General features: G+C 38.9%; 1 protein-coding gene across 1 annotated transcript in view; it reads right to left on the bottom strand.

Moving 5' to 3' along the window:
• Positions 1-6,099: 6,099 nt before the first annotated feature.
• The window catches only part of poc1a (POC1 centriolar protein A), an 80,601-nt gene continuing 60,100 nt past the window's right edge, over positions 6,100-26,600 (bottom strand). The window contains exons 10-11 of the mRNA XM_048255752.1: positions 22,878-23,105; positions 6,100-6,911 (exon numbers count right to left, since the gene is read on the bottom strand). Of these exons, the coding sequence (XP_048111709.1) occupies positions 6,807-6,911; positions 22,878-23,105 (333 nt within the window). The 3' untranslated portion in view covers positions 6,100-6,806. The remainder of the gene's footprint in view (positions 6,912-22,877; positions 23,106-26,600) is intronic.

The following is a 26,600-nucleotide window of genomic DNA, read 5'->3' as shown; positions in this document are numbered from 1 at the left end:
AGAAATGCAGATAAAAAGCGTCCTTACCTGGGAGCTGTCACCAGAACGATGAGAAAAAGAAAAAGAAAAAACTGCGGCGTCTCAGAATCAGCGACAAAAGTATATTATCTCGGTGGAACCTCCATGAAAGTAATTGTGGTGAATAATTACTTAATATTAATCTTCAGACTGGCAAACTTCAGGAAGTTTATTCTGTTACAAGCAGAGAGGGTACAAAAAATGGTCTATGGTCTATGTAGGCCTAGCCCAGGCCTGGAAGGCCTAGGTTGGCCTGTAGCCAACCTCTCCCTCTCTTCCATTCTACATCCTTCTAGTCTTAGTCTAAGTCCAAGTCTTATTCTGACAAACATTGCAGTTTAGTTACTTTTGAATGCTTTAAACAAAGGAAGAATTTGGCGCCAAAACAAGCCCACTTGGTTGGTTCTCCACTTGGCATCAGACACACCTACTCACACCCACTTCACACCTATCCATTCTTATCAGAATAGCATGAGGAGAGATATCATATATATCAGAAATATCACTTATAGAAGGTTCCAAACATTCTCACAATCAAATCATTACAATCCTTGTACTGAGACTATCACAATGATACCAAACATGAATATATTTACATTTCATGACACATGGATACATTATATCAAGGTAACATCCTTTGTCCTGTGTACCTGATAGCCCTTGAACCACTACATTAGCATTTCATTGAGGGAGGGGAGGGTGTCTTTGTTTTAAACCAAGAAGGGCCACATGGATAACGGAAACTAGTCTAGAAATTAAATTATTATTAATTTTAACCGTAAAATTATTGCTATCACTGTCCAGCACCTTCAGGGCAGAGAATGCGGCCAGCCAGTCTCTGGTAAACTGATTGGCAGCGTGGATAACTTAGATTAGAATTATCTGTTGTGTGGCATGAGCTACAGGTGAAGAATAACAAGATTGAGTGATGCTAGCTGCTATCACTCATCTCCTAAATGGAATACTCCAAACAGGGAGCTAACACTAGCAAACAAACTGGCTGGTAAAATCCAGAACAATTAACATAAATGTACGTAAATACCTTAACTTTTAAGGCAACTGGGTGTGCTTCTAGTATCTGGTTAGCGGTCATGACACATTATTATATTTTACATGTATTCACTTGGCAGACACGTTTATCCAAAGCAACTTACAGCAATAGGATAACATTTAAGCACTATCATTTAAGCTACAGATCTACAGCTACAGCTATAGAATAACATTTAAGGTACAGTGCAGAGGAGACTAAAGCTAGGAATTACCACTGCATTTGTCAATACTAGTAGCCTACTAGAGGATAGGAGTGCTTAGTATTAAGTACTAGTCATAGTATAGTAGAAGCCATGGGTGTGGGGACGGCAGTGCCAGACGACATTCCTTGAACATTCTTTTTACACAATTTTATATAATTCTATACAATTTCCTTAGAGTGAAAAGGCACAATTTCATCATAAGGCTTTATTTTCATTGTATTTTTGCTTGGATGGTAAGTGTTGCTACAGAGCCCCCTAACTGTAATGGTAGGCTAATTTTGCATTTTATCTTGGCGTGTTCTGTGCACTCGAAAAGCAATGTCTATTGTATGCCTACATTGCATATCTACATCTGCATATCTGGTCAAGTTTAAAATGTGTTAAAATCACAATTTTATGACTGTTTGATTATGGTGTTCAAAACTTGTAACCATAGAATACTGCCATAGACTTGGCAGAAGAGTAAAGAACATGATGAAGAAGAAAATGTGGAATCACTTAGGGTGCCTACGTGGCTTCACTGCTTAGTCCCGAATTATTGACACCCAGAAATACAGTAATAAGTCAGCATCACATTATTGTGTTTACATTGAACTTTTAGTTGGAGCTGGTAAATATAAAATTTAATTTTGTTGACTCGATTGCGCGCAACATTTTTGCTACAGCAGATTTTAGTAACGTAGTAATGGTGGACTTAAGCACAATTACAGCTATACTCAGACTGAAAAGCTGAGGTGCGTTAAAATTTGCCAAACAGTGGCGAACGTTCGTGGTGAACATGTTTTCTTTGAACAGTTAAATTTGAACGATTTGGTGTTAACATTCCATCGTAACAGTAATTGCATTGTTGCCTCAAACTCACGTCCAGTCCACTGTACGTTCACGGAGAACTACCTCCTGTTTGCAATTGTTTGCAAATGTTCGGCAACAACTCAAGGCAAACAGAAAACTGTTCGTCAACGTTCGCCTATGTCTGCGAAGTTGAATGCACGCCTGGTGTAGGCTAGGCCCTAGCCTACATCAGGTACAACATGCTTATTATGTGTTTTTGCTTATACTTTATATGTATTGAACCAGACTAAGAGATTAAAGGCTCAGGAAATCAACATTTCTGTATTATAGCATCTTTATTCTAATATTTTGAGAAAATATTTTTTTTTATTTTCATGAGCTGTAACTCATAATCAGACACTAAAACAACAAATGGCTTGAAATATTTCACTCTATATGTAGGCTAATGAATCTAGAATATATGATTCACTTTCTGAAATAAATTAGGGGGGGAATGCGCTTTTCCACGATAGGCCTATTCACATTTTTTGAGACCCACCTGTAGATCAGCTAAGCACTGTCTCTAGATGACTTGTGTTTGAACATTTCCATCAAGCCAAGACTTGCTATCTCAACAGTAAATGTAACTTTCATTTAACCCAATAAAACTTAACAAATGAGTAAGCCATGCTTGGTCGTAACCTAATTTGATTACATCTGTTTGGCACAACATCTTTTATGAGTGAGGTCCAGGATACCACATACATAATGAGGAAGGTGTGTTCAAATTTTTGATGAACTTTGAGCTTTATTCTATCAGGCATGTGCTCTAAAGAGAGGCTTTAAATATAAAACAAATTAGGTCCCTTTTCAAGGGCGTTGTGAGGTGATCATTTATTTTCTTTCAAACAAGCCTCACCCTTACAAATGCATAAGGTCCTGGAGTCTTTTTTTGTGCAGAAAAAGTGTGCTTAATGAGTAAAGAAAAAGAAAAAAATGTCACTTATGTGCTTGTGAATGTTCTATTTAGGTCACAGATATTGGAGTGCTTTTCAACAATTAGTGAACAATTAATGGTTACCAATAGGTGCCAGTTAAATGAAGTTACTTAAATGACTAATGTTCAACATACAGTATTGACTACAAATGCATTCAGCAACAACCATATAATAGTCATACCTGGATATGTAGTACATGTCAATATAATTGACAATTGACGATATTTCCAGTCAAGATAAATCTACAAACTCCTTCAATCCTGACCTACAAATAGAAGGCTTATTTGGAGTTTGCTAAAACTGGAGGAGGAGAGTGGAAAGCTGGTTGTGCAGCACAAGCGTGGGCTGTTTTGTGTGGAAGGGCCCACATGGGGCAGGCATGGCCCCATTTCCCAGACAAACATAAACCCAATACTCACTGTGGGAGGGGAGACAGGAAATGAAGCAATGTGCTCCTGTGCCAGAAAAGCCCCAGATATACAAGTGGTCAAAGCAGGGGCAGCATGTTGCAGGAGCTCCCTCTCAAACAATTCAGCCCTTCATCTCCAAGTCCCAAATCGTAACCAACAAGGGGACTTCATGGTCTGTCATGAAATAATGACCAGTTCATTTTTCTAAAGCATATGGATGAACATACAGTTATACATTTAGCTAGAGATTTAAAAAAAACAAAAAACAAAAAAACTGGCCATCCTTCTCTTTGGCATATGCAGAACATCAACACCTGCTAGCTCAAGACAGGGTGCCACTCTACTGAGTGGAACCCCCCGGAACAAGCTGGATGAGAGGAGAGGATCTGGTTTCAATTTCAAGCCCCTTAAATCTTTTGAAAATAAATAATGAGTGGGCAAATTAGAGACTAAGAAAAACAGAGAGAACAAAGCTAAGGGATCATTACAGCACTGGGTGAACTCTGGCACACTGCTCTTCTGAAACAAAGCCAGTAGCGTGGAGAGATGAAAAATGTATCCAGATGTTATCTCCCTAAGAGGCCAACAAGAGAAAGAGGGGAAGCACAGGAGAGGGAAAAGAGTGACAGATGAGGGAAAGGGAGAGAAAAAATCCCAACGTGTCTAGTAAGTGCTACCTCAACCCTCATAGCCCACACATGTGCTTTATGAAGTAGAGAATTACTCTGATTTTCCCCCACAATATTCTTTCTTCAGGAAGCACACACAAACTCAGTGAAGGGGGATGGGAGGGTTCTATAACATGCCTCTAATTAAACCCAGGCCCTCGTCTCCTTTCGAGTCCAAACCTTCGCAATCGAATTAGCCTGATGAATTAGCCTGATGTTTTTGACTGTAATTACATCTATTGTTATCCAGGAAATAAAAAGAAATGGTGGATAAGCAATTGTGATGGGATCCTGGGTTTTTGGTGATTCAGAAATGAGCATCAGTGGGATCCTCTCCAGATGGACTTGCAGAGCAAACTCAAACAGGTTTGTCTGGGTTCACCCAGGCTAGAAAATACTATCTACATCTAGCAACGTCAAGAACTCTCTTTAGGAGGTAGGTGTATCATTATCAAAGTCAACAAATCAGGACGCCTGTATGAGTACAAATACAGAGGGTTTATAACAAGGTGCAAAAAGATTAGAACTAAAAAGAGAACAATATTCTTTAGACAGATGAAACCAAGCTTAATGTACACCAGAATGGTGGGAATAGAAAAGTATGGACAACAAAAGGAATAGCTTGTGATCCAAAGCATACCACATCATCTGTCAAACACAGTGGAGGCACTGTTATTGCATGGGCCTGTCACTGGTTCACTGATGTTTATTGATGATGTGACTGCTGACAGAAGTAGCAGGATGAATTCTGAGATATATAGGGTTAAGGCAAAGAAATGGAATATTTTTCAAAGGCCTAGTCAGTCAGATGACCCCAACCCAACTGAGCACGCAATTCACTTACTGAACACAAAATCAAAGGCTGAAAGATCCACAAACAAGAATTACCTCTCACTGGGATCTGCCAAGCTGACACGCACACGCATCCACACAGTAGGTGGGTCATTCTATGAAACGGGTGCCATTTGAGTCCACAATATTTGATGAGATGCATAAGGCACAAAGTAGTGCCTATAAAAAATATTCACCCCCTTGGATATTTCCTCTTTCATTGCTTTAATAAATGGAATCTTTGTCAATTTAATTTGTTTATTTTTTTTGTTCAATTATTTAAAGAATTGACAAAAATCCCCTCTTTGATGTCAAAGTGAAAGCACATTTCTACAAAGTAATGTCAATTAATAAAAAATTATATAATGCAAAATAAGTGATGGCATAAATCAACAGTGGTCCAGCCAATTGGTGCTAATAGTCTCACAATTAGTGAAATGGAGTGCAGTGAATGTGTATAGTATAGTAATATAGACACCTGTTTCTGGAAGGTCCAGTCACTGGTCAATCAGTATTTCTGGCTATAATTCCACCATGAAGACAAAAGAACACTCCAAACAACTCAAAGAAAAGGTTATTGTAAAGCATAAGTGACAGGATGTATGCAAAAAAAATGTTCACATCACTGAACATCCCCTGGAGTCAAAGCTCTATGGGTGAGTGGCAAACCTCTTATTAAATCTCAACTAAAGTTTGCACGCCTAACTGACACCTATCCACGCAGGCTCCATGCTTTAATTGCGGCCAAAGGTGCATCTACTAAATGCTGACTTGAAGGGGGTGAATATTTATGCAATCGCTTATTTACCATAATTGATTTCTAATTAATTAACATTACTTTGTAGAAATCTGTTTTCACTTTGACATTAAAGAGGGGATGTTTGTCAATTATTGTAAAAAAATTAAATTGATCAAAAATTCATTTATAAAAGCAGTAAAAGACACTCAAGTCCGTAGATTACACTGATTTTAGAACAGCTAAGGGGGTTTTAGGCACTTTGCTAGTGCGTCGTGCCTAACTATCATTGATAAGCAAATGACATTTCTAATTGAAGGCATGTTTGTTACATCAATAACTTGACCATGTGGATATCTAAAGTCTGTCCAGTTTTTCATTAAGGAAATAACACACAGGCTAAAGGGCACAAAATGGAATGGATTTTCTTTTTAATTAAACATTAAACTATCTCTTGTCTAACCACTTTTAACAGCAGAACACATCTAACTTTGAAACATAAAGTATGTCCACATTTAAAGCCTTAAATAATATCAGTTAAGTTCAGAGAGTAACTTGGTCCAAACACAAAAAATAGCACACTATAGTTGACAGTTGTGAAAAGCTTCAAAGAGGAGGCTTACATTTTGTGTCAATATTATCAATATCAATACTAAGGCACCCAAAGAGTCTACTTCCTTCATCGTGATATTCACTTTTATTCAATTGCTTGAAATGTGTGTTTTGTTAAATTTTGTATGATATTGCATTGCAAGGGTGTAGACACTGTTCACTTTTGGCAAATGTACCTTACCTTACCTGACAACACTGAAAGCTATGTCCTCAAGGGCACTAATGCTAAAATTCGGACTTTTAATCAGGAGAAAAACAAATACACCTGATCCTACCCAAAGACAACACCACACCACAACCCAGTAATAGCTGTCTTCTCTGGAGTGGCTTTCCAAATACATGTCCACAGGGTGTGGGCCAGCTTTGAACGGCACACTTTTGTGCTGCTGACTGAGTTGAAAGTTTCTCAGGATGGGGTCAGAGGTGGGGGTGGACCCGAGCAAAACTGGGAAAAAAGAGGGAGCAAGTAGACCAGGAGCCCTCTCTTCCTTTATGGAAGTATAAAGCGTTCACTCCCCAGGCTGTTGTTGCAGTACGATCTTCTGCTGGTTGTCAATACACTCCTTCAGCTTGTCCTCGGTCAGAGTGAGCCTCTGTTCGAGGATTGCCACCGTCTGTGAGAGAAGGGGGTAGGACAAGAGGAGGGGAGAGAGGAGAGGAGAAGGGGAGGGTAATAATACAGCGTCACAAAAATGCATGAATGCACCCATTTCAGCTCGCCAACAGACGTGCCGTTATTCCAGACCCGGGACAATCCCACCGATTATGAAGGGCGGAATGCACTTTGCTCACACTCGCTTGTCAGGACAAAGTCAGCGAATACAGCGTCCTCTCTCTGCCATGGAGAAGACTTGTTAAAGTCACTAATTTCTTGTAGTCTTGTTGTGAGGATGGACATCGGTAACATACACTACAATTTTACAGAAAATATTGTATTCTTGAAACAACATTTTGTGCTTGAATTCATGCTTAGATTTGATAATCTATATCAGCCATCAATAATCCATATCAATCCATCCAACCAATAGGTTTGGAGACCCTTGGTGTTGAAGCTTTCAATTTGTTAAAAATGACATTGAATGGATGAACATAGTATGTTATCTTGTATTCTGATGTTCTGATGTAAATATAGAAGGTAAGCAACTTTGGTTGTCAACTTGCTTAGATGCTATTTTGCAAGCCAATTTACAATCATATAATTAGGCTGGGGAATAAAAAGGCACATTTTAGATGTAATCTAGAGGCCCTGCATGCTGATCTGGCACCCACGTTAATAATTAAGTGAGCTTTATGCCGCAGCCTTAAAGCAGCTGCAAAACCTCCATGGTGACTTTAAAGATCAGATCGGTTGCCTTTTGAAATACATCATACATCTGCCTATCTTACGTTTCTGACTCTTAAACACACTACCATCATAGTTTAATCTGACAAAAGTGAACTTGCTCCAGATTTTGAGACTGTAGAACACCTATGTGCATGAAACTACCTAATGTTACGTTATGTGCTTCTCACTAACATTTTCAGTAGCCCAACTGACACTGGAAACATTGAGTTGAGAATAGGTTATGGTAATGGTATTTAGCAGACACTTTTGTCCAAAGCGACATACAAATAACAACAATACAATAGTTAAATTTAACAGTAAACAAATTATAACGTTGGTTAGATTACACCAAGAAGAACAGCAATAATAAACAACAATGTCAATTCAATCAATAGCCTAATGAAAATAAATAAATACTATAATATACTAAAATATACTATACTATAAAAACTATAGCGCATAAGAAACGCTTAATAAACAAAGTGCATGTTGGCCAATTCCAGTCACCAGTTGATCAATCGGTGCATCTCTGATGATTACCCTAGCAACCAGCATAGCAACCACCATATATAACCTAGCAACCATCTCAATTACCCTAGCAACTACTAAAATATTGTCAACCAAAATGATGACCCCAGCAACCAGCATAGCAACTACTTATTTAGCATAGCAACCACCATATCTACCCTTGCAACCGTCTCAATTACCCTAGCAACAAAATAGCAACCACCATGATTATCCTAGCAACCAGCATAGCAACCGCTTTAATTTTTATAGTAACCACCATATGTACCCAAGCAACAACCTATTTTAACTATTGGGCTTATTCAATCTACGTAATAATCAGTAATAATGTTCCCAGCGGCCATATTGTTGACATAGAAAATGCAAAGGTAGGTCTATTTAATGCAGCTGTCAATTCACAAGCGCATCAGCGCCGGTATTATCGCTGTAGGCAATTTATTTATTTGTAAGCCTATGTCGTGTAATACACGGCTGTTCTAACAGCAAAGAGCCCAGTCACCCACTGTCAGAAACATACCTGTCAACTTTTTCCCCGCTGTCTTCCTGTTATAATATTTTCCTGTAAAATAACCTGTATTTTAATAATTTCATAACATTAGCCCTACCATTGGACCTGTCTGTCTCTGTGCTGTTGTCCTGTCCCCTTGCCCTTCCAGCAAAATCAATGTTTTTAAAGCATTGTTTTGCTTGCTTGAAGGCAACCTTAGACTGATAGCCTATTTAAGATAACGGCGTGGTTGTTGTGAGAGCACAAATTGAGGCCAATCTGTAAGCAAAGTCACGTTAGACCTAGCTTCACACCTCGTTTAGTTAGTGCAGCGTTTTGTAGTGCGAATTCTTGCTCTCAGCAGAGGGATAGCAACAGAAAGACGAATGTTGAAATGTTCTCGTATTTTGGGTGAGTAACCCAGGAAATCTCCCTTATTTTCAATGCTCAATGTTGACATCTATGGTCAGAAAACGGAAAGGGAAGGAGACTGATAGAGGAGTTGAGCCAGCACAGGAGAGATTTGTGGATAGATAGGCTAAACCTCCAGCCAACTCCTCACAGCCAAGTTTATCCTCGCCATTATTATATTTGTATAATTAATACTACATTGTCCTGTGTGGGCTTAAGTTACCCAAATCCCCCAAAACAGTTGACCTACACAAAGTTTTCACAGTACAGACTGCAGAAAGCTGCCCTATGCAATGACGGAGACATCAGCAGTAGCCTGATGTAGTCGCCTACCGTAGATTACCTTTGAACATTTTGCATTTGCATAAATAAGTATTGTAGGCAACGTTAGCCAATGTTTCACAGTAGGCTAGCCCAGGCTAATATATTTATCGGTGGTGGTGTGTCCTTCTCAGCCAAGTATCCTTCTCAGCTCTGCTTAATCTTAGGCTATGCATGGCAAGTGGCAAATAGTAGGAACAAACTCAGTGGAGAAAGATATCAGTAGATCATTTTGATTTGTATAGTGTTTTGTTCGCTTGGATTTTGGAAACGTTACTGAGAAACATGTTAAACTTTTCTGCCTCAGATCCAGACATATGTATATCATTGATCCTCCTGTAGAAGTTGTGAGCAACAGGCAAACGCAAGATACAATTGCAGTCCAATGAGATGCAGCAATATTCAATTAATACCTTTGCGATCATGTCAATGTTAGACGATGTCGTTGGTGGAACAAATATAAGAAGTTCGCCGACCTTGACTTAAGGGACTTGGACGCCTTCAGTTCCTGCGACATGTGCCGATGTATGAACAAGACAGTTAGACTATAAATATCGGGGTAAGGTACAGCTGACAATAATGACGGATCTTTACTTACTGCTATTAAGTCTATTAGATATGGGTCCACAACAATTAAGTTTATCTTCTCTTGATATTGACGAGATGAAGCTGTAGGCTACTGTGCTCTGCTCAGCTCAACTCAAATCTATGCGCTGCATGTCAACTATATATGATATTTTACATACCATATGTACTTTTGCATTTTCATGCACTGGTAATTCCTTGGAACTGCATTTCTAGTTATTTATTTGTTGTCTTTAGTCAAACACCATGTCTCTAGTTTTATCTTTGTGATAATGAATGTCACATTGATCATGTCACAATGGAAAATGGCAAAATGGCAGCTGTTATACCAGCAATAGGCACTAACAAATTAGAGACATGAACAAAACATAAGAGAACATTTGTTTGTATTTCTTGTAGGCCTATTTCTTGCATGAATATGTTTAACATGTTTTAACAGAATATGTTCAAATTCCAGTGAATCAAAAACTGATTCCATGCTGGTCTTGTTGATACAGAAATACCACAGCAAATTTACTGAGCCCCTACAACAACCACGTTTAGGAAGAGCAGCACAAAATCAGTTTACACAACAAGAAATAATTTGAATTCTATTTATGGCGAAATGCTGTCTGACCTTGCTGCACAAGACCAGTGTTCTTCCAAACCAGACCCATTCCTACTCATCTTACTTGAGTTGAGAGAGAGGGAGTGAAAGATTCAAGGCAAGAGGGAAATGGAGAGCAAAAAAGAGGAAAGCAGAAATAGAAGGAGGGAAATAGGGAAATCAAAGTTGAGGGGGAGGGAGGAAAAGAAACAACTATTCAAAGAGTGCCTGGATGATCCCCACTCTGAGGCTCTGGGTTACTTTGACCCTGAGCTGACCCTTGCACATACGTGGACACGTGGATCCAATGTGTAGGCGAGACGGAGACATGGCAAGGCCAGCGCGCAGTAAACAGGCTTCCGGAGAGTCTCCCCTCCCCCTCCACAACAGGGGCCCAGGCCTGGACTCGATAACATCTGCTGGTATTTCACGCTGCAGGGAAAAGGGTTTTACATTTCCTTCCTCTGTGAGTGTGCTTTTCCAATCAATATGCTGTGCCTGTCACGCTCATCTCTGAAAGCTGAAAACAGCCCCACTCTTGATTAACTTACTAAACTACAACACTGTTAACACCGTTTGTATGGAGTTCAAATTTAAATATAAAGGAAATATAAAGGAATTTAAAGAAGGTATAAGTATCAATACTTAACATAAAGAAATATATAAAAAACAAATCAATGCAATTTTTAGTTTGATTGACCAAAAATGGGTCAACCCTCAGGATTCTGGATTGAATAGGTAGCAACACCTCTGTAATGCATCAAAATGTCTATACATGCCCATGTAGTTTTGGGTTCCTTAGCAACCCTTTCCAGTTATAGTTTGATTTATACAAGCATTCTTTTTTTAAATCAAGGCATGTGGTGCAGTATATCAGTTACGGTGTAAATGAGAAATGTTATATTCTAAAGACTCATGATAAACAATGCTGGATGAAGGAATCAACTATGATAGTGTTGTTTACAGTATGTTGTCCTGCAGTTCTATTGCTTTTAAATCACAGGGACCACAACCTCTCAGTAGGTTAATTTTTGTTGTATTGGCCTCACATGCTCTTTAGAGTAGTGCACTTTAAGAGTTTCTAGTTGCCAGACTGTGATGGCTGCTTAGTCAACTTCATGTGCATTCAGCACTAGGTACAATATCTGATCTTGTTTTCATACATCATTTTTTTTAACTTCCACTACTTGTGGCATGTCCACAGGGGAGCCTTACTTCAATGGGTGATTATCAATGCAAGGAGTGGGAAGAGAGGGCCTCTCGTGGAGAAGAGCAAAGAAGTGAAGACTAGCTAACACAGCAGAATCCTGTGTTTTAGGTTCAAATTATTCATCTCTGCCTTCAAGCAACTTCGTACCATCCTTAACCCAAAAGGAAGGGGAGGAAGGGAGAACTGGGGATTTCTGGGGATTTGGAATATTCATTAAATCAGACCTATTGCTGTAGGTTTAAAATGTGCTTCTGTATAGGAGGAAAAGTAAGAGTGTCACCACAGTAAAGAAAGCTTCAAGAAGTATGTTTTATCCTGTAACAATGCCACTTTAAACTCATATAAAAACACAGTTGAGAGGAACTAGAAATGTGTCAATTTTAGTGCCTCCTATAGACAGAATTTCACAAAAAATATGTGGGTATCCCAGGACTGGTGCAGTAATACATCACATCAAATGATATTAAACTCTGATCCTTTACATAACAAGGTATTGGCACAAGTATGTCTTCAGATAATGCAATATGCCAGTTACAGTGCCTCCTATGGATGAAATGTCATAAAATTCACCTAAAGAAATGCAGCATGTCAACTTTGAACCCTCACATCATAACATATACACACAGAATTGTTTTGCCGACTGAACTTTGACTCTTGATCACTTGATTGAGTGAGCCAAATGAAACTTTAGGAGATGATCAAATGTGGCCCAGTGTTCTTCAGATAAAGAAATGCTTAAGTTGTGGTGCCCCCTATGGCCAGAATTTCATTAAACTTATAGATATGTTCGGCATCTTGTCATAATCGTGGTTACCACCTCCAAACCATTGCTGTTTACCACCAAATGTGCACAACTGCACATACTTTTGCTGCAATCACAACAATATATTGAGTTTAACCATCACAAATTTGGCATTACTGGTACACAAGTCCTTTTCTGCGCATCACAAGTCAAAAGAGTCATACATGTACTCTTACAGTTTTGCTAGTATCGATGCAGTATATTTGGTGAAAAACACATTTGAAGACTAGTATTTAAGAATGTGAGAACATGAACAACATTTGTACATTCGTAAACTTTTATGTGAATTAATGCAACAACAGTTGCACATCTGTAGAATATTTTGAAGTTCTGCCGCAATTAGTCAACGTAATCGACCATGAAAATAAGTCAACGGCAATTTTTTTTAGTTGACGAGTCGTTTTACTATTGACCACCTATTTATTTTTGGTTTCCCATCTCAAACGGCTCACTGTAATGTTATTAACTCTTGAGAAGTACAATGACTGTCTTTGGATGTTAAACACACTACTTAGACTTTGACAGTAGGCTAATGTTTTAAATCCCGCCATACACGCAAGTGTAAACGCAAGCTGAACATAGCTCTGACTAATATTGTATTGTGGAAATTGCAATAAATTAAGTGAAGAGAGATAAATTAAGTGAAGAGAGTGAAGAGAGAGAATCACAACCAGTGTTGTAATTTAACGGAGTACAAATACTTCGTTACTGTACTTAAGTAGAAATTTCACGTATCTGTACTTCACTTCGCTATTTAAATTTATGTCTTTAATTAACTTTCACTTTTACTCCACTACATTTCCTGGATAAAATTTATACTTTTACTCCGTTATATTTCCACTAAGCATCTTCGTTACTTGTTACTAAAACATAAAATTAGAAGAAATGTGTGCGACTGCAATAAGGGAGGTTTGCCTTATCACTGCTCCTAGATTGCATTACGCACGCTGCGCGCTCTATTTCAGCGCTTGTGTGTTGCTAAAGGAGGAGGACGCACAACTGAAACCGCCATGGAAGCACGAGCGCCTACTGGAGGACCTCCCGTTATCATAGGCGACCACCCGGCGATAGTGGTGAACTTCGGTGAACAGGGTAATGGTGAAGATAACGTCATACACCCGTGGCCGTATTTGCAAGGAATGTTTCTGTACATTGGCAGCTTTCTGTGAAGCTGAACACTCCGCTACCTGCCTCAGCGGCCTGTGAAAGGCTATTTAGCATTGCATTTGTCACGTTAGTCTATCTTTTCTTAAAGTAGGACACGTTCCGCATTCTGTGTATGACACCAGTGCAATGCCTCTGCATGGGTTGTAGCCTACGTGAGGGAGTTCTCCCCTCCCAAAAAGAATTGGTTGGGTCCATATAGCCCTTCTTTTCCAAAAAGTTTTCTCAGATACGGATAGCCAAGCCGGCCCTACAGTAGACACCCTACAGTAGACGCCAGGAAGGATGTATGGTAGAAAGAGGCCAGGAGAGACTGAGCAGCAGATCAACCAGTCGACCACTGAAAATGATGGGGCCGAAATTAGTGATGAGGAGGCCATGACTACAGGGACAAGTAGAGAGGATAAATTAAAGTTATTTAATGTAAAAAAGAGCAATTACCCTACATGATAAACCTATATGCCTTGTTTGCCTACACAGAGGGTGTAGTAAAGGAGTAGGCTAAATCACCAAACAACAATATAGCCTACCCATGCAAAAAACATGTAGCCTAAACATTAGTTCAATATGCCTCTTTATGGAAGTGTGGGATATGCACATTTCAAAGGCTTTCTTTCTGTTTTTGTTAATTTGTGGAATAGTGGAATATTTTTTGTTAACTTCTCAGTTGAAGTGAATTATTATATAACCTTTACACATTTGTTGAACCATGGTACTAATACAAACTACAGGATAGTAAGAGCTGAAATGAAATGTTCATTTATCCAATTTCCACCACTATGGAAAACGTGGGCCGGTCTTGGGCCTGAAACGCCCAGGCACTGAATTCTGGCAACTTTGAAAACCAGCTTCTTTTGAAGATGAACAGACACCTTTTCAGTTTCAACTAATGACTGGAATATTAGTAGCTGGACATAGGTGGCCTGTGTGTGTGTGTGTGTGTGTACAAGCAGGTTATTTTTTTTTAAAGAATAAGTTATTTATTTTTCATTTTGACCTGAAGTTCATATAAGTGACATTTCTGTTTCTGTTTTCTTTGATGTCAGCTCTAAAAATATGCTGTTTGTTCTTTGAACTTAAGAGAATTGTGCCTGAAAAGTCCTAGAAAAGAATGTGATTTTGATTTGATGAGTGAGATTAAGAAGATATGGGAATCCTGAATACAGTATGCTTTATGCTTTACTATAAGAAAGCCAAAATAAAGTTCACAATAAAAGTTCAAAATAAAACCGTGTGCTTTTTACTTTTACTTCAAATACTTAAGCACATTAAATATCAGAAAATTACTTTTGATACTTAAGTACAGTATATATATAGAGATACTTTAAGACTTTTACTTAAGTAATATTCTAAAAGGTAACTTTCACTTCTACCAAAGGTAACTAAAAGGTAAAAGGTAACTTTCTAAAAGGTAACTTTCACTTCTACTGCGATACTTGTACTTTTACTCAAGTATTGCTTTCTAGTACTTTATACAACACTGCTCACAACACAGAACACACTTACCACAAGCATATGTAGTTAAGTAAGGGGATACAGTACATGTCAATAACACAGTATGGTGAATTATGTCCATAGTGTCAACTACAGTATACTATAGCCTAATGTAAATGCAGATACTTATGCTTAGATTGTTAAAACATAATGTTTTTGAACAGTTTAGGCCTACTTAATGAGCTTCTAACAAAAATAGGCTGATATATGTTTTATGTTCTGGCCCTTCAGTTGAGTTCAAAATAAAACGGACACAACAAAATAACAAACACTTGATTTTTTTTTTTTAATTAGTCGTTTAGATTAATCGTTAGAAAAATAGTTGTTAGTGACAGCACTAATATTTTCTTCCAAATACATTTATTTAATTATCTAGGGTCTTTGAACATTTTCTCGCATGAGCACAAGTCAATAAAGTTCTACAACTGCTTGAATCTGCTGCTAGGAGTCTCAAACTATGTGGCTCTCACTTTTGCACCACACGTGACGAGATATTTGGTGCAAAACTGAAGTGAATAGAGTCTGGTCATTCACGATTGGGAAATCTTTCCAACATTCGCATCGTGATTCTAAATCATTGGACCAGCCTAACCAATTACATTGAGCAGGGATTCATAACGTTACTACATCTACTTCGCCTGAACTTTACAAACTGATAACAAACAGCATTGGCATTTAGGAAACAATGTATGTAGGCCTACACCTTTGCTGTAAATACATTTGCACATTCTTCCTACTGCAATTTTTGATGTTTGCAGGCATTGCTACTACCGTTTACTAGGGGTGTGTATCTCTCCCTTTTAAGACGATTCAATTTGTATCTAGATGCATAAGCTATGATACGATTCAGAAAAGATACGTTTTAATACAGAACGATTTGGTGCAATACAATGCGATTAGTGCTGCCACTAACGACTAATTTTCTAACGACTAATCTTTCAACTAATTTTTCGATTAGTCGACTAATCTAAACTACTAATTTTTTTTTTTTTAAATCAAGTGTTTGTTATTTCCTTGTGTCCGTTTTATTTTGAACTCAACTGAAGGGAAAACATAAAATATAGATCACCCTACTTTTGTTAGAAGCGTATTAAGTGAACTGTTCAAAAATGTGAAAGAAAAAAAAATTCACCCATTTAAAATGATACCATCAGATCTAATGTCAGACCTTTGATATACTTTATTTGTATGCCAGTGTTGCCATGGACATAGACAATGTTCAATGTTTGTCAAACTTCTTTGACCTGAGGGCCGATCATGGCACCTACATGAACCCACCCCCCTTCAAATTATCATTATATCCCATCACAATTATAATTGTTATGCTATATTGTTATACATGCACTCAAAGCAGCCAATGTTTAAAGTGCAAAAAGTTTGTGAAAACAGAGGACTGCTTTACCAATGTAAAATATAATACAATAGTTTCATTGCTTTTGCATGGTTGCATGATAAATACTTCTCAAAACAACAGCAATTATATGGGTGCCATTGTTTTGGGATGTTTCCCTCATGCAAGCATCATACACTGGTAGGCAAATGGAAAGAATATTGACATGATATTTAATTATGCCACAATAGCTTTTGGCCATGTTATGCAAATTTGACTATACAATACAATGCTAGTGTAGTGATAGTGTATTAGTCTGTGCTCAGTTTTTATGGAAGTTGTATAAATCCACATCGTTCTATTAAATGTAATTTAATAACCTTCCAATAGGTGAATCGGAGCTTTGCTACCAACGTTATCGAGTGGTTTCAGTTTCGCTCGCGCACACGCATGCATTGAATGAACGCTCATAACACCATTTAATTGTATGCATCTATGTTTGATGACACTGATTGCTTGTTTTCTTTTTCTGTCGGTCCGCGGTTCCTTGATCAATTGCGCAGCAAATTATCAGACGAAGCCCCGGGAAAAATTTCACTCCACCAGCAGTGTCCACGTTGCGGCCGGTGCTCGTCCGCGGCCCAAAGTTTGAGAAACGATGGTCTAGCCAACTTTGAAAGGCGACAGGAGTTGAGGACATGTCAGCATGTTCAAAACAAGTAGGCTACAGGCACTTTGTGCGTCTTAAAACATAGGTTAGGCTACCTCACTTTATCAGTTGGCTTGAACGCTAAAAAAAATATGCGTCGTGACTTATTGAACATGGGAAATAATGCGCACCTTGATTGTTGATATCACGGGCAGCAGCATATTCATTTTAACGCATTTTAATGAATAAATGACATGCCGTTGCGTTGTCAACATGAGCCACTTTCTCTACTTCATTTATTGCAATTTCCACAATACTATATTAGTCAAAGTCTGGACTAGCGTACTAGCTTAGCTCCCCCGCTTAACTGCCTATGAATCGCGCTGAAAGCAGGCAGGCACGCAGCTTTGCTACATGCGTTTCCACTTGCGACCTTAGCAGGGTTTAAAACATGACTGCCAAAGTCTAAGTAGCCTGTTTAACATCCAAAGACAGTCGTCCTTTTCAAGAGTTAATAACATTACAGTGAGCCATTTGAGACGGATGACCAAAAATAAATAGGTGGTCAATAGTAAAACGACTCTTCGACTAAAAAAATTGCCGTCGATTAGGTCGATTAAGTAGACTAATCGCGGCAGCACTAGATGCGATATAATGTAATAGGGCCAGCAACATGTTTCAAAAAAAGTGGGCACGGGGGCATGTTTACCACTGTGCTGCTTCACTTCTTCATTTAACAACATTCTGTAAATGTTTGGGAACTGAGGAGACCAGTTGCTAGAGTTTTGGGGATAAAATGTTGTCCCATTCCTGCCTGATATAGGATTTCAGTTTCTCAACAGTATGAGATATTCGTTGGCTACGTTTATACGGTGACGATGAAAAGAGAAGACGCAGAAGTGGCGTCTCGTCTTCATTTTTTTATTCCCGGCGTTTAGGCAGCATTCTCAGGGGAAATCTTTGTTTATTTGAAGGCGCAAGAGTATGTGATATTGATTGGATATGCATTCCAGACCGCTGGGTGGTGGTGTGATAGAACCCCGATGCGTCCACGCCGCAGACATTCTAATTTGACAGTTTAGCCATCAAGGATCTTTGGTTTAGCCGTTTAGACGGAGACGCAACCCAGGTCGTCTTCAAAACTCTACACTCTGGAAGGAGTCTTCAGATTTTTGCGTCTTCAAGCCCTGATGGCGGGGTCGCCGTGTAAACGAAAGGCACTTATGATAAAATATTTTGTCGTCTTATAAAATATTTTGTCGTCTTCCTGCGCAATCGTTCTCGTATAAATGGCCCCTTAATCATGTTTTTCATTCCATGATGCACCTAATTTGAAAGGTCTGGACTGCAGACAGGCCATTTTAGCACCTGGACTCATCTATGGATAAATATGTGCAGAATTCATTTTGGCATTGTTTTTCAAGGTCTTCCCCGAAAAAGACATTGTCTGGATGGCAGTATACTGTATGTTGCTCACAATCTGTGTACATCATTCAGAATTGATTGTGACTCGCCAGATGTGCAAGATGCCCATGCTGTAGGCACTAATGCACGTACACGCCGACATAGATGCTGGGTTTTGAACTGAGCACTATAACAAGTTGCATAAATTGAATAGTTGGATAGGCCTCCCCTCTTTAGCCCAGAGGAGTCCATGATTTCCAAAAAGAATGGCAAATGTTGATTGAGTTCACCACAGGACCTTTTCCCACTTAACATCAGTCCATTTTAAACAAGCTTAGGCCCGAAGCTCAGGATACCACAATGGTATTTCTGTATAATGTCTAAATAAAATTTCTTCTTTTGCATGGTAAAGTTAGCATTTGTGAATTGATCAAACTGTGCTCATAGACAATGGTAATCAGAGGTTTACTGATACGAGCATGAGCATGATACGAGTTTGCAATATTTTAGCCCAGAAACACTTGGATATTGTATGGATATTCATTTACAGAATGTTAACAGTAACAATATTTATTTATGAATCCAATTCATAAATCTGGCCCCATTCATGTTTAATTACCACCACCACCAATTTGAAGCATACTATTGGCTTAGAAATCCTCATTTACATATACATTGCCTGGGTTGACTCTCCACGGACATACAGCGAAATGCAGCTCAGTCTTTGGCGTCTGAATGCAAAGGAAAACATTAGCACTTTGGTAACATTAGCTTGGGTTCATCTGCAGAATTTCCCTACATTCAGCAATGTAACTTATGAACACATTTTCTACAAGCCACATGTTGTCATTGAAATTGTATTTTCCAAAGAAATAAATAGAGAAAAATAACTTTGTTTGTGACCCAGAGACAGTTGATAAACTAACCTACGATAGTTTTCCTAGAATTAGTAGTACTAGTCAAGTTGCTGAATGTGTGTTATTTCAGGTTAGTTTGCAACAATATACAAGTTTAGCCAAAGTCTTTAGCTGCTACCTAGCTAGCGAACATCACTAGGCGTTCCCATTTACTTTCCATTTAATGTGCTAACGTTAACTAGCTAGCTAGCTCAGTTATCAGGCAAAATGAAATAATTTAATTTGTATCCGAAAGAGTGTTTCATTGGCATCACACACAAGCAATGACATTAAAATAATACACAGAATTATATTAATATTGTGTTATTGCTTATTCAGAGAAAAGTTTATGTATTAAGTCCGGAACAAGTGCCAGGAATTTTGATGTGTGATGGCTACCGTAGTTCTAATACATACTTTAAACGAGGCAGCGCTTGAGAGGTTGATTGCAATATAACACCTAAGGGCCACATTGGGTTTTGAAAATTGGCCTGCAGGCCGCTTAAGCTGTTGTTGGCCACGCCCCACTCCAGAACTGATCCATGTTCACGTCAACGGGCAGCATGGTTGTAACATTACGGTCTATGGGGAATAGAGTCGGTGTCGGTGACACGGTGATGGAGGATTCTCCACCAGAAAGCCTCCAACTGCCAGTGATAAAATTCAATTAGTTATGCAGGAATAATAAAAAATGTGTGACAAACGTCAATGACTGTTCTGTTTTCAATTTTCGTGGTTAAGTAGTCTAATAGTAAAGTTATTGGAGTTTAGCCGAAACGTCTGCTAAATACAATAACCATAGCAGAATCAATTCAGAAACCTGCATGTATGATGGAACATGGCCTAACAATGTTAAATGACAATGGGTAAAACTTTATTTGGGTCGGTATATAAGCACAGTAGTATTCAAAAGTTTAAAAGCATTTGTGAAATTGGCTGCCTATAACCGGATGGCCTGGGTCGCTTCCAGCATAGGCTAGGCTATGCTATATGGCCTTGTACCTACGGTCGAACTACAGCCGCGGAGATATAGTTTACCAACCCCACTCCCACTCGTGTCAAACTGTTTAAATATGCCAGCAACAACGAGGCGTGTCCTGGAGAGTATCTGTTTGTATATTTAAAATATGGATGATATCAGGTGCATAAAAGACGTTTGAATATTTGTGTGTAGCCTAGCCAACTGTTGAAAACGATAGGCTACGACCAAAATGTAGGATCTTCGACAGGAAGTTCCTAACTTAGTAGGTGGGAAATTCCAGATGGGGGTGGGTAGTCAGTGCCCTATATGGCTATGTGACGTCTCATAGTTTCTGACATCAACCTCTCAACTAACCCACAAAAACTCAACACACTGTTTTGTTTCACACCTGGGGTGTTTGTAGAAGCATCAAAGATCCAAATGGAAGTACAAAAGCACAGAAAAAGTGAGTTTTGCATAATATGGCCCCTTTAAACAATCTATTGTAGCCTATTTAACATTGATCTGTCACATCTTTAATAACTATCTCAATTAGTGATCATGACAATGACACCACCACTGGGATGACAACACCACTGACATGTTTGTATTACTACCAAACCCAGAACACAACAATAAATTGAACTACAAAGATGGTGCCGTACATCTATCTTTTAGCCATCTACTGAGGTGCCGTCACGGACAATGTGTAAATAAAAACACAATATGATAAACAGCAAATCACATAAACTTATACATAGCTGTAAAAAGATTTCATAAAAGAAACATGATTGGGTATAAAAACAGAGAGGCCAAGTCTCTCAGAAATAAAGATGCGAAGGTATTAATCACTCTGGAAAAAAAGGTGTGGAAAAATAATGCAACTATATAAGAATAACGCCCCTAAATGTAAAATTGTAAAGAAAGTGGGGATTTCATCATCTATGGTAATATCATAAATATTCGGATAATTCAAAGAAATCTCAAGGGACAGGGCTGAAAAACAATATTGGACGGCTGTGATCTTCAGGGTGTCATTTGGCACTGCATGAGACCTAATGCTATAATGAAAATCATTATCATCCTAAAGAGGAGAGGGACCATCCAACCTGTAATTAGTGCACACAGTTAAAAAGCCAGCATCTATGATGCTATGGGGGTGCATTAGTGCCTATGGCATGGGCAGCTTTAACATCTGGAAAAGCACAGTCAATGCTGAAACATGTTTTGCACAGCATATGCTGCCATCCAGGCAGTATTTTTCAGAGAAAGCCTTGAATATTTCAGGAAAACAATGCCAAACTGAATTTTGCACATATTACAATAGAATGGCTCCACAGTAGAAGAGCCCAAGTGCCAAAATGGCCTGCCCGGGGTTGTATAACAGAAGCTGCCCATATCCACTCAGAGTGCACCTATGCAGAGATGCATTGCCCTCTGCAGCAGGATTCAAAGCATTACCTCCTCTCAGACACAGGAGCCTCCTGAACATGAGCCTGCACTCAGGGAAAAAATAGACTGACATTTCAGACAGGAGGGCCAAAGGACGAACAGACTGGCAAGTCCTATACTTAGAGGACACCAGTACAATGAAAAATGAGGGTGTTAGCCTTAGAGACAAAAAAAGGAGTCCAAAGGATCACTTCTTAGGCAGTTCTCTCAGGTTTGCATTTAGGATTAAGTGTCTGTCATCTGTCATTTCTCATTTGTGAATTCCATTACCCTACAGATAAAACAGGAGGGAAATAAGCCAAAGAGCTGTTAACAGGCAGAGAAAGGAAGATGGCGGGCAGTGGGAAAGTGTGTATGGCTACACACTCAACACCCAAAAGCCCTGATTGTGATTATTTTAGCTAAATAATATATCAGAATCACCGTAATACCTACTATTCCAAATGTATTTCATTAAATATCACACATATCTGCCTGAATAGTACATTTCTTAATTTTATGTAAAACCATATCATCCCATGGGGAACAGGCTCGTAGCATGACCTAGTGTTATTAGCTAGTTATGTAGCAGCTTAGCTTAGATACATCAATGGTAATGGTAATAGCAAATAGTTGTGCTGTGAGGTGTAATACTAATTAGAAACAAAATCCCAGTGTTTGGTCTTAATTTACTTCAAAAATATAACCAAAACAGGTTGGTGCCTGTTAGGAACTTACCTGCTGGCTAAGTTAAGTGCTGTTTTTGAGGAGGAAACCATTTAATCATGTTGGTGGAAATATATTTTTTGTACATGACTAAAACAGTGCAAAGGTATATGTTGGTGAATCTTGATCGATTGAAAGTCCTGACATTTCTGTGTAAGTCTGTTTTCTGCATCAAGACACTTACAAAGCAACATTGGCGTTGACTAGAAAGGGATCAGGTTAGATTATATTTTCACTGATTAAGAGATATTGTTGTATTGTTATTGATTTTTACCTGTGTAAGGACATCCAGTTGAGCCACTATATGCTCCAGAGTGTTAGCAAGGGCAACAGGTATCCCTTTTTCCTGTGCAGCTAAAGGATGTTGTTCTTGCTGCTGTTCCATAGGCAGGGGCTGGGTACATGGATCTCTAGAGGTTCTGCTAAGTCCACTCTGGCTTCTTTTTCGACTCCTTTCACAGGAAGAGCCCCTGCTACTGGACTGCTCAGTGGCTTCACGTGACTAAGAGATAGAATGAGAGATGTTCCAGATTATGTACAATCACAATATACTCGAGTACAATGCCTCAAGTGGGAAGCATGACTGAGGGCTTCAGGTACAGCTCACATCATTAGGATAAATTCCTATACATGTCTAGTGGTCAGAATTTATAGCCTGTCTAACACCAGACCTGGACACTATTAGTTCATTTTTGCTACACTCTGGGGGCATGTCCGTGTCCACAGAGTGTAGCGCTGTAGCTGCCTGGCTGCGTAACACCCCCAATTATCACCACTTTTGTTCAGAAATTCTAAAACAACGATGTTTTTTAACACTTCAAAATAACATTTGCTAAATGAACCTTACATTTTTCAGTAGCCATAGGTGTGTAGATTTGAGAAAAATCTGGCTTGGTTCTTAACGGGAGCATTTACTGCCTGAAATATCCGATTTTGTTTACCACGCTCGGAGTTATAGTGCTGGCCTGATGGGTCGCTTATTAACGCCGTTTCAACGGCACATGAATGGTTAAGACCGAGAATTCTCGTCATGAAATTAAAATTCCACTGGAGCTCCAAGCGGTTGTGTAAACGTAGCCTTACAACACTGTTTACAGCTCTTCGAGTCATGGTAAAATTTTATTTTTGGTACATAGCTAATTTAGATACACCTATGGTGTGGGTGGTTACGTTTCTTTAGGAGTCCGCCGTCTTGGTTTGTATAGAAATGGATATTAAGTGACACATTCACGCAAGACGGTGGAAATACGGGACCGACGGTAATAGGGGAAGTTCCGATAACGTTAGTCTGAGACTCGTAATGTTAGCCGACAATAGGTTGAAGGTTAGTAAACGAGTGCAACATCATCAACTGATCAAGTTTAGATAAATTATATAACATGATGTGCATGTAAAACAAAACGTAAATCCATGTCAGGTTTACCAGTCCCTGTTCTTGGTGGCATCCTTAGTCAAATGAGTCACGGTTTCATGCGCTATGCTTCTGCCCTAAGTTAGTTCATATCCTCATCATTCTTTAGCTATAGCCCAACTGTCTAGCTAAATACCAAATAAGTGCAAGATATGCCTGTCTATTTCAATGAAATCAGTCTTCATATAGTATCTTGTTTCCCAGCTTCTAATACAGACCCATGTGAACCATATTTAGCTATAACTTTTTGTTAGTGAAAGACTTTGAGACTGTAAGTGAGTAGGCCTATGGCTGTCTATGGGAAACATGAATATATAATTCTTAATGGATCATATATCATTTGATAGAGCCATTTCTCATCTTTAAACTCTAAGAAACTTACGATTGACACTTTTCATTAGCATTCCCAGAAATCTGGGGCATTGTTGTAGAATTCCACTGGGGTCTAGAGGGTTAAACAGATCAGCCAAGTAATTCTTTAACAAGAGTTCTGGGCATGTCCTATCTATATACTAAATATACTAAACACAGATTGAAAGCAAAATATGAAAAAAAAAAAAAAAAAAAAAAAAAAAAAAGACTGGCCAAGAAAGCTTTTGAAATAACATGGAACGTTTCAATTTAACAATTAACTTAACTGTAATGACTAACAGTGACATATACGAAGACCTGACTCAAAAAGTGCAGGCTCCCTTATTTATGATCATCCTCACAGTCACCTCACTTCCACCGAAAAGGTGTGACGTTTATCAGTTCTGAATAAACTCTGGATTGAGCGTCTATTGGTCCAATACCAATGGTGCGAGGTGAGAGTGCTACAAAGTGCATTTTTACACTGCCTGGTAAATGGCTTAGCCTTGCCAGTTCAAATATTTACTTTCTGTGAGGTATACCCTTATATAAACCACCAGCAGCCCACACAGCTCACTCTAGTTAGGCCTATAACCAAGCAGTGCAGCCTGTAAAATGTTCCTGAGCAGCATATAGTTAAGATTCCTTCTGATTATAATTTAAAAGAGAGGGATTAAAAGATAAACAACGTAAATGTAAAAGGTATACAGTGTTAAGTACCTGACCTACATCCTCCAACCAAATTATATATTCTGTGTGTAATATTAATTTGAAATTGAAAATAAGAATGGATAGCCATCTCAATCTGGTGCTGCTGTTGGATTTAGTTAGGTATGGGTAGCAGAGGCGATGCGAGTGCAAGAGATAGAGAGACTCAAATAGAACACAAAAACGTGCGAGTCTGGAGAGGCTTGTGCTGAGCCAACAAGCTTCAACAAGGCTGGATTAACTCTTGTTGAGTGGAGAACTTATTTGCAGCGCAGCAGTAAAACAGCTGCTCAAACATTCACCCATATACACCATGGAGCACACTAGTCTCTCTCTCTCTCTCTCAAACACACACACACTTTTAACACCCTCCTGATGAATCACCTGGACTGGAAAAACCAACAGTGGAAAATTTCCTGGGGCCCCAGTGAAACACTGAATTGCATTGGCCTGACAGAGACATCAATAGCCCCTTCCTACATACACACCCATTCATCAAGCTGAGCTGAACACACTGAGGCACCACAGGAAGTGGGATGGCACACACAGAGCAAATTGGTGAGGTGGGAATGGGGGATGAAGGAGAGAGAGTGGCAAATGGGATACCTGAAAAACACGGAAGGCTTTGCACATGAGCCATTCCTCATTGACTTGTTTCAGATACTACTGCAAAGGTATTTGCACAATATCAGAAAGTTATATCCAGAGTAACCTAAATTGCTCGCAGAGGCAACCAGATAATTTCTGTGTGTATGTATGCTGTCAGCATGTTCCTTGTGGACTCCAGCACCGTAGGAGTAGAACAGGGAGAGGTTTATTAATTTTCTTTTTGGTGGTCCTAAATTGTGTAAAGACCGAATTTAATACTATTACATAACAGATGAAACCATCTTCTTCACAAGAAAGATATTTATTGAGAGGAAAGGAAAATTACTTCTTAAATTTGACTAGTGTTAGGGACCTTTAAAATCTCAAGGGAAGACATCACATCTCAATATTACTGACATCAGAAAGGCATTCCAGGCAAAAAACTACTGTACAATGATCATATTCAGCCCCGGAATCAGTGCAGGGACATGAAAATCTGGGTGAGTGCTGGTGCAACAGCACGTTTGATCCCTTCTCCCCATAACAAAGAGGGCCATAGGGATAAAAGTAAACCTGCTGAGGACCTTTAGGACATCAAATCACTAGATATGAAGAGCTGATTAACCAGATACATACTATGACTAAACCAATTTTCTAAAAACGTAAATGTATTTTATTGGGATTTTATGTGATAGACCAACACAAAGTGCCGCATAATTGTAAAGTGGAAGGGAAATTATACATGGTTTTCATATTTTTTTACAAATAAAAAACTGAAAAGTGTGGCATGCAAAAGTATTAAGCCCCCCTAAGTCAATACTTTGTAGAACCACCTTTCACTGCAATTACAGCTGCAAGTATTTTGGCGTATGTCTCTACCAGATTTGCACATCTAGAGACTGAAATTTTTGCCCATTCTTCTTTGCAAAATAGCTCAAG

The sequence above is a fragment of the Alosa alosa genome, chromosome 10, assembly GCF_017589495.1.
Source record: "Alosa alosa isolate M-15738 ecotype Scorff River chromosome 10, AALO_Geno_1.1, whole genome shotgun sequence".
In the NCBI taxonomy this organism is placed as follows: Eukaryota; Metazoa; Chordata; class Actinopteri; order Clupeiformes; family Clupeidae; genus Alosa; species Alosa alosa.
Note: the sequence above shows the minus strand (reverse complement) of the source record. Positions and strands in the feature narration are given on the sequence as shown.